This window comes from Triticum aestivum, chromosome 5B (assembly GCF_018294505.1).
Source record: "Triticum aestivum cultivar Chinese Spring chromosome 5B, IWGSC CS RefSeq v2.1, whole genome shotgun sequence".
In the NCBI taxonomy this organism is placed as follows: domain Eukaryota; kingdom Viridiplantae; phylum Streptophyta; class Magnoliopsida; order Poales; family Poaceae; genus Triticum; species Triticum aestivum.
The window spans coordinates 181574904-181583749 of record NC_057807.1 but is presented as its reverse complement, the minus strand read 5'-3'; the positions used below and the strand labels follow the sequence as shown (position 1 = coordinate 181583749).

The 8846-nt window shown below is 40.3% G+C and overlaps 1 protein-coding gene across 1 annotated transcript; it reads left to right on the top strand.

Annotated features, from left to right (window-relative positions):
- The first annotated feature begins 7267 nt into the window (after positions 1 to 7267).
- On the top strand, positions 7268 to 8154 carry LOC123110960 (uncharacterized). The gene is made up of 3 exons (XM_044531618.1): positions 7268 to 7827; positions 7900 to 7955; positions 8053 to 8154. Exons 1-3 carry the CDS (start codon positions 7295 to 7297, stop codon positions 8070 to 8072), a joined length of 609 nt encoding a protein of 202 aa, XP_044387553.1. The 5' UTR covers positions 7268 to 7294; the 3' UTR covers positions 8073 to 8154.
- Positions 8155 to 8846: the final 692 nt, after the last annotated feature.

Below are 8846 nucleotides of genomic sequence, written 5' to 3'. Positions count from 1 at the left end.
GGGCTATGGAGATGCCCATCAATTGATGTCAACATGAGGAGTAGGGATTGCCATGCAACGGATGCACTAGAGCTATAAATGAATGCCCAACAAAAGAAAACTAGTGGGTGTGCATCCAACTTGCTTGCTCACGAAGACCTAGGGCAATTGAGGAAGCCTATCGTAGGAATATACAAGCCAAGTTCTATAATTGAAAATTCCCACTAGTATGAAAAAGACAACTATGAGACTCACTATATGAAAAACATGGTGCTACTTTGAAGCACAATATATGAGACTCACTACATGAAGAACAAGGTGCTACTTTGAAGCACAAGTGTGGAAAAAGAGATAGTAACATTGCCCTTTTTATTTTTTTATTTTTTTTTCTTTTTTCTTTTTTCTTTTTTTGGGCCTTTCTTTTTTTTGGCCTTTTTTCTTTTTCTTTTGGGCAATGCTCTAATAATGATGATCATCACACTTTCATTGATTACAACATATGAATTACAACTCGAAACTAGAACAAGATATGACTCTAAATGAATGCCTCCGACGGTGTATCGGGATGGTGCAATGAATCAAGAGTGACATGTATGAAAAATAATGCATGGTGGCTTTGCCACAAATACGATGTCAACTACATGATCATTCGATGGCAATATGACAAAAGTAATGTATGTCATGATGATGATGAACGAAACGGTGGAAAGTTGCATGGCAATATATCTCGGAATGGCTATGAAAATGCCATAATAGGTAGGTATGGTGGCTGTTTTGAGGAAGATATAAGGAGTTTTATGTGTGATAGAGCGTATCATATCACGGGGTTTGGATGCACCGGCGAAGTTTGCACCAACTCTCAAGGTGAGAAAGGGCAATGCACGGTACCGAAGAGACTAGCAATGGTGGAAAGGTAAAAGTGCGTATAATCCATGGACTCAACATTAGTCAAAAGAACTCATATACTTATTGCAAAAATTTAGAAGTCATCAAAAATCAAGTACTACGCGCATGCTCCTAGGGGGATAGATTGGTAGGAAAAGACCATCACTCGTCCCCGACTGCCACTCATAAGGATGCACAAGCCAGGTACACTTCATGTTTCAAATTTGTTACACAACTTTAACCATACGTGCATGCTACGGGATTTGCTAACTTCAACACAAGCATTCTTTAAATTCATAATCACCTAACTAGCATGACTTTAATATCACTACCTCCCTATCTCAAAACAATTATCAAGTATCAAATTGATCATAGCATCCAATTCACTTCCTATGATAGTTTTTATTATACCCAATTTAGATGCCTACCTTTCTAGGACCAATTTTATAACCATAGCAAATACCATGCTGTTCTAAAAGACTCTCAAAATAATATAAGTGAAGCATGAGATACTAGCAATTTCTACAAAAATAAGCCACCACCGTGCTCTAAAAGATATAAGTGAAGCACTAGAGCAGAAACTATCAAGCTCAAAAGATATAAGTGAAGCACAAAGAGTATTCTAGCAAATTCTAATCAAGTAGGATTCTCCCAAAAGGTGTGTACATCAAGGATGATTGTGGTAAACTAAAAAGCAAATACTAATATAATACATGACGCTCCAAGCAAAACACATATCATGTGGCGAATAAAAATATAGCTCCAAGTAAAGTTACCAATGAACGAAGACGATAGAGGGGATGCCTTCCCGGGGCATCCCCAAGCTTAGGCTTTTGGCTATTCTTGAATATCTTGGGGTGCCTTGGGCATCCCCAAGCTTAGGCTCTTGCCACTCCTTATTCCATAGTCCATAAAAGCTTTACCCAAAACTTAAAAACTTCACAACACAAAACTCAACAGGAAATCTTATAAGCTCCGTTAGTGAAAGAAAACAAAACCACCACATAAGGTACTGTAATGAACTCATTCTTTATTTATTTTGGTGTTAAAACTACTATATTCCAACTTCTCTATGGTTTATGAACTAATTTACTAGCCATAGATGCATCGAAATAAGCAAACAACACACGAAAAACAGAATCTATCAAAAAGAGAACATTCTGTAGAAATCTGTAACTAACGCACACTTCTGGAACTCTAAAAATCCTAACAAAATTGGAAGTCCTGGACAATTTGGTTATTGATCATCAGCAAAAATAATCAACGCAAAAGCACATTTCTGTGATTTAACAAAAGTAAATTCGTGCGTGCAAAGTTTCTGTTTTTCAGCAGAATCAAATCAACTATCATCATAGATTATCCTATAGGTTCTACTTGGCACAAACACTAATTAAAAGATAAAAACACATATAAACAGAAGGTAGAAGCAAGATTTATTACTAAATAGGAACAAAAACAAAAAACACAAATAAAATTGGGTTGCCTTGCAACTAGCGCTATCGTTTAACGCCCCTAGCTAGGCATAAAAGCGAAGATAGATCTAACGAGTGCCATCTTTGGCACTAAATTCATAAGTAGCCCGCATGATAGATTCATAAGGTAATTTGACTTTCTTTCTTCGGAAGTGCTCCATGCCTTTCTTTAATGGAAATTGGAATCTAATATTCCCTTCCTTCATATCAATAATCGCGCCAATCGTTCTAAGGAAAGGTCTACCAAGAATAATAGGGCAAGAAAGATTGCAATCTATATCAAGAACGATAAAATCTACGGGCACCAATTTTTATTTGCAACAATGAGAACATCATTGATTCTTCCCATTGGCTTTTTAATGGTGGAATCCGCAAGGTGCAAATTTAAAGAGCAATAATCAAGATCATGGAAACCTAGAATATCACATAAAGTTTTCGGAATCGTGAAAACACTAGCACCCGAATCACACAAAGCAAAACACTCGTGATCTTTAATTATAATATTTATAGTAGGTTCCCACTCATCATTAAGTTTTCTAGGTATAGAAACTTCCAAATTAAGTTTTTCATCATAAGATTGCATCAAGGCATCAACAATATGTTTGGTAAAAGCTTTATTTTGACTATAAGCATGAGGAGAATTAACAACGAATTGCAACAAGGAAATACAACCTTCTAAAGAACAATTATCATAATCAAATTCCTTGAAATCCGAAATTGTGGGTTCAATGCTATTTAAAGTTGTGACCTCTCCAATCCCACTTTTACCAAATTTAGCATCAAGATCTAAAAACTCCGAATTCTTGGGATGCCTTCTAGGTAAAGTTGACTCATCATCAGTCCCATAATTATCAAGATTCATATTGCAAAATATAGATCTAATAGGAGACGCATCAATAACTTTAAGATCCTCATCATTATTTTCATGGAAACTAGAAGAACACGCTTTACAAAGCAATCTTTAGCACGCAATCTAGCGGTTCTTTCCTTGCACTCATCAATGGAAATTCTCATGGCTTTGAGAGACTCATTGATATCATGCTTAGGAGGAGAAGATCCAAGTTTAAGAGAATTAACATCAAGCGAAAGTCTATCAACGTTCCTAGCCAAATCATCAACTTTGAGCAATGTTTCTTCAAGCAAAGCATTAAAATTCTTTTGAGAAATCATAAATTCTTTCACACTATTCTCAAAATCAGAGGGCATCTTATTAAAATTACCATAAGAATTATTGTAGGAATTTCCCTAATTATTAGAGGGATTACTAGGGAACGGTCTAGCATTAAAATTTCCTCTATAAGCATTGTTTCCAAAACTATTCCTACCAACAAAATTCACATCCATAGATTCATTATTATTCTCAATCAAGGAAGACAAAGGCATATCATTGGGATAATTTTAGCGGAAGGAAAATATCGTTCCTAAGAGTGATAATTTTAGCGGGAGGAAAATACTTAAAGATAAAAGCATCTTTGCACTTGTTCCAAGAATCAATACTATTTTTAGGCAAAGACGAAAACCAAACTTTAGCACGATCTCTAAGTGAAAATGAAAATAACTTCAATTTAACAATATTGTTATATGTATCTTTCTTCTTTTGCATATCACACAAATCAACAAAGTTGTTTAGATGAGTAGCGGCATCTTCACTAGGAAGGCCGGTGAATTGATCTTTCATAACAAGATTCAGCAAAGCAGTATTGATATCACAAGACTCAACATCATTAAGAGGAGCAATCAAAGTACTAAGGAAATCATTATTATTGGTATTCGAGAAATCACACAATTTGGTATTATCTTGCGCCATGGCAACAAGTAATCCAACACACAAGCAAACAGAAAAAAGGCAAGCGAAAAAGAGAAGAGGAGATTGGGAAAGAGAGGGCGAATAAAACGGCAAGGGTGAAGTGGGGGAGAGGAAAACGAGAGGCAAATGGCAAATAATGTAAATGCGAGGGAGATGGGTTTGTGATGGGTACTTGGTATGTCTTGACTTGAGCGAAGACCTCCCCGGCAACGGCGCCAGAAATCCTTCTTGCTACGTCTTGAGCTTGCGTTAGTTTTCCTCGAAGAGGAAGGGTGATGCAACAATAGTAGCGTAAGTATTTCCCTCAGTTTTTGAGAACCAAGGTATCAATCTAGTAGGAGGCTCCTCAAAAGTCCCACGCACCTACACAAACAAACAAAGAACTCGCAACCAACGCAATAAAGGGGTTGTCAATCCCTTCACGGCCACTTGCGAAAGTGAGATCTAATAGAGATAGTATGATAAGATAAATATATTTTTGGTATTTTATAATATAGATGCAAAAAGTAAAGATGCAAATAAAAGTATATTGGAAGCAAATATGATAAGAGATAGACCCGGGGGCCATATGTTTCACTAGTGGCTTCTATCAAGATAGCATAAGTATTACGGTGGGTGAACAAATTACTGTCGAGCAATTGATAGAAAAGCGAATAATTATGAGATTATCTAGGCATGATCATGTATATAGGCATCACGTCCGCAACAAGTAGACCGACTCCTGCCTGCATCTACTACTATTACTCCACACGTCGACCGACTCCTGCCTGTATCTAGAGTATTAAGTTCATAAGAACAGAGTAACACCTTAAGCAAGATGACATGATGTAGAGGGATAAACTCAAGCAATATGATATAAACCCCATCTTTTTATCCTCAATGGCAACAATACAATACGTGCCTTGCTACCCCTGCTGTCACTGGGAAAGGACACCGCAAGATTGAATCCAAAGCTAAGCACTTCTCCCATGGCAAGAAAGATCAATTTAGTAGGCCAAACCAAACTGATAATTCGAAGAGACTTGCAAAGATAACTCAATCATACATAAAAGATTCAGAGAAGATTCAAATATTATTCATAGATAAACTTGATCATAAACCCACAATTCATCGGATCTCGACAAACACACCGCAAAAAGAGTTTACATCAAATAGATCTCCACAAGAGAGGGGGAGAACATTGTATTGAGATCCAAAAAGAGAGAAGAAGCCATCTAGCTAATAACTATGGACCCGTAGGTCTGTGGTAAACTATTCACAACTCATCGAAGGGGCTATGGTGTTGATGTAGAAGCCCTCCATGGTCGACTCCCCCTCCGGTAGAGTGCCGACGAAGGCTCCAAGATGAGATCTCGCGGATACAGAAGGTTACGACCGTGGAAATTGTGTTTCGTTGGCTCCCTGGATGTTTTCGGGGTACGTAGGCTTATATAGGAGGAAGAAGTACGTCGGTGGTCGCCCGAGGGGCCCACGAGATAGGGCGGCGCGCCCTATAGGGGGGGGGGCGCCCTCCTATTTCGTGGAGGCCTCGGCTGCTTCTTGACTTGCACTGTAAGTCCTCTGGATCACGTTCGTTCCAAAAATCACGCTCCTGAAGGTTTCATTCCGTTTGGACTCCGTTTGATATTCCTTTTCTTTGAAATACTGAAATAGGCAAAAAAACAGCAATACGGGCTGGGCCTCTGGTTAGTAGGTTAGTCCCAAAAATGATATAAATGTGTAAAATGAAGCCCATAAATATCCAAAAGGGGTAATATAATAGCATAGAACAATCAAAAATTATAGATACGTTGGAGACGTATCAAATCCATATTACTGCCCTTTCTCGTGCAATGGCGAGTGAATAAACACTCATCTTGAGAATAACCTGCTTAGCATGGAAGATACCGACTACCTCCTGTCGCTCTATAAACAATCCAGGCACACAAAAAGGATATTTATTTGAAGTTTTTAGAGGTGGCACATGCAAATTTACTTAGGATGGTAGGGTAATACCGCATATAGGTAGGTATGGTGGACTCATCTGGAATAACTTGGGTTTCAGGTTTTTAATGCACAAGCAGAATTCCCACTTAGTACAGGCGAAGGCTAGCAAATAGGTTGAGAAGCGTCCATCTAGAGAGCAACAATGGTCATGAACATGCACTACTACAGGATGCTGCTAACGCGAGACTACGATCAGAGACTCTTCGACGAAACCGTGTGTGATGCAATAATCGCAAACGGTGGTGTAAAAAAACGTCAAAAAAGGTGCAAATGCGATGACGAATGCATCAAACACGGTTCAGATTTTGGTTGCGTGTGCGATTCAGGGGATACGGTTCAGTTCAATTAACTGTTTGCGATGAGGATGAACAAAATAAACGGGCTGCCAGATGAAGGCATGTGCGACGTAGAGCATACGGTCCACTCGGATGAACTGTTTGTGATGAGGCGGAACAACAGAAATGGTCAACCAGATGAAGGTGTGTGTGGTATAGGGCATACAGTTCACTCGAATGAACTGTTTGCGTTGAGCCAAGAGAACAGAAACGATTCAACTTAACAAGATGTGTGTGATACGTGACAAACATGTCTATAATCATAAATGTATGGGAAGACCCGATAACAACACAAATGCTTCATGTTAACAAGTCATGTGTGTTGTGAGCAAACGATTGCTGGTATACAATTGTCAGTGATTGATGAAATCATCACCGACGGGTTCCATTGTTTAGTCCATCTGCGATGTGATTTGCTCTGTCTACAGCGCATCAACATATTTAAAACAATAATGAGGCTAGCCAACATGCGTGGAGAAGGCTCCCTTGATCAATTCCTTCGTTGGCCGTTAGATCATGGTCAATTCGGTCTTCTGCTTCGTTTCAGCTGCTGGATCTTCGCATTTCGTTTTCACCGCGCGGTAAGCGCCAATGACTGGTGGGCTCTCGCAGCGTACTGGTTGGCTGGGTCAACCGTTTCGGGAGAGCCTGCGGCAGCCGCGCATGGTTTCCTTTCCTGTGTGCGCGCCCGTTTCTTTCACTGCAGGTGGGCTCTGTTTCGATCTGGTCCCATTTGTCTGTCATTCGTGTGTGGTGCGTTGCGTCTCGTCTTCATATGGAGAGAGAGGCAGGGCTGACCGATGCATGTGCGCGTGGGGCCTAGCTGACAGATGCATCGTGTGCGAGTTGTGCATGCCTCACCTTCGTCTGCGGCGGAGAGAGGATGGGTTGGCAAAATATCTCGCGAGCCCTGGTCGCCTCCAGTTTCCCTTCCCTCTCTCCAATCTCTCTTGATCTACTACCGCCGCCGCCGCCTCCTCTCGGTTTCTGATGCTGCCACTCCGACGAAGATCACCGCGCCGCTAGTTCTTAGATCCCGGGAGAAGGGGAACAGCAGCCGCGCCAGGCGGCATGCCTCGTCCGAGCCGCATGGTGGCCAACACATCGACGGTTTCAAGGCCGGTCCTGGGCGGCGCCTCGTCAGCGTCGTGGATGGATCGGGCAGCGCCTTGGCATTCCAGAGGGGCGAAGTGGGCCGGCCAGCATACGTGGGGCGCAAAGGTCACGAGCAGGAGGGAGATGCGCTGGAGGTGATGGAGAAGGAAGTCGGAGGCGGCATCAGCGTCCATGGCGACGCCACCCCAGGAACCCTCCTGCACACCTCGGCATGGCTCGTCCGTGCCACATGGTGGCCGAGATGCTGGTACCTCCTCTCTCTGTCTTCTCTCTTATTTGCCCCTTCGTCTCGGGGATGAGGGCGTCGGTGCATCATCAGGAGTGGATCAAGAGCGGACCGTAGCAGCAGGAGCAAGGATCTGGTGGTGGTTCATGGTTTGTCTTTACCTCCTCTCTTTTTCTATACTTGATTCTTTTTGTCCATCAAGAACCATGAAATTGTAAGTTAATATTCTTCTTAATATTTTTGCAGATATTGGACTGCATTACTAAATGTTCTAGGGTTGGAGAGAGCTTAGGTGAGTGCTCAAGTTCTATGTGGATAACAATAACAAAAAAATAGAAATCCAAATCTCTAAAAAACTGACGGAATCATAAATATATATTTTTTCAAGAATGTACTCTTTCTGATTCCTATTGTGAGATGTTACGTTTGTATGCTATTTTCTTCCTTTTGTAATTTGTTTTCTTTCTTTGGTGCTGCTTGAAGTGATATTTTGATATTCAGTTTTTTTTCTTCTGAAATTACAAGTCAGACGCTTTTATTTTTGAGTATACATATTAACTGATGCACAACTAAATGCCATTTTATCCTGTGTGGCATAATGATGGTAGTGATTTGAAGCCAACCCAGAACTATTAGTGATTCTGACAAGTGGTGCTCTTATATTCAGTTGTTTTCTGAAATTAAATTTAGTTAGTTTTGTGTTTGAGTGCAAAAATAGTACAAAAAAGTGGTGTTCTAATATATTTTTGTGTTAGGAAATTAGAAGTTATTTCTTTTTAGTTGAAGCCCATCCAAGTAGCATTTTATTGTTTCTGTAGGTCTACCCAGTAATGTGAGTCAGTGTATCGATTTGCCAATTCTTGATCAGTATATAAAAATTCTTGAGCTGACGTGATGCCTGCAATGCTTTTTTGTCTCCGCTATTTTCTTCCTTTAGTGTACAAACTGTTTTTATTCCCAGTTTCTGGTTTCTGTGTGCATAGTAGGTTCAGAATCAATTTCTAAAAATACAAACTTTGCCATGTTTTCTCGCCATCATC

Excerpts from the sequence above, each read along its gene's own strand:
- LOC123110960 (XM_044531618.1), top strand. The coding sequence starts at position 7,295 with ATGCATCGTGTGCGAGTTGTGCATGCCTCACCTTCGTCTGCGGCGGAG. Across the intron at positions 7,828-7,899 it reads ACATGGTGGCCGAGATGCTG|GAGTGGATCAAGAGCGGACC; the intron begins GTACCTCCTCTC and ends GTGCATCATCAG. Across the intron at positions 7,956-8,052 it reads GGATCTGGTGGTGGTTCATG|ATATTGGACTGCATTACTAA; the intron begins GTTTGTCTTTAC and ends ATATTTTTGCAG.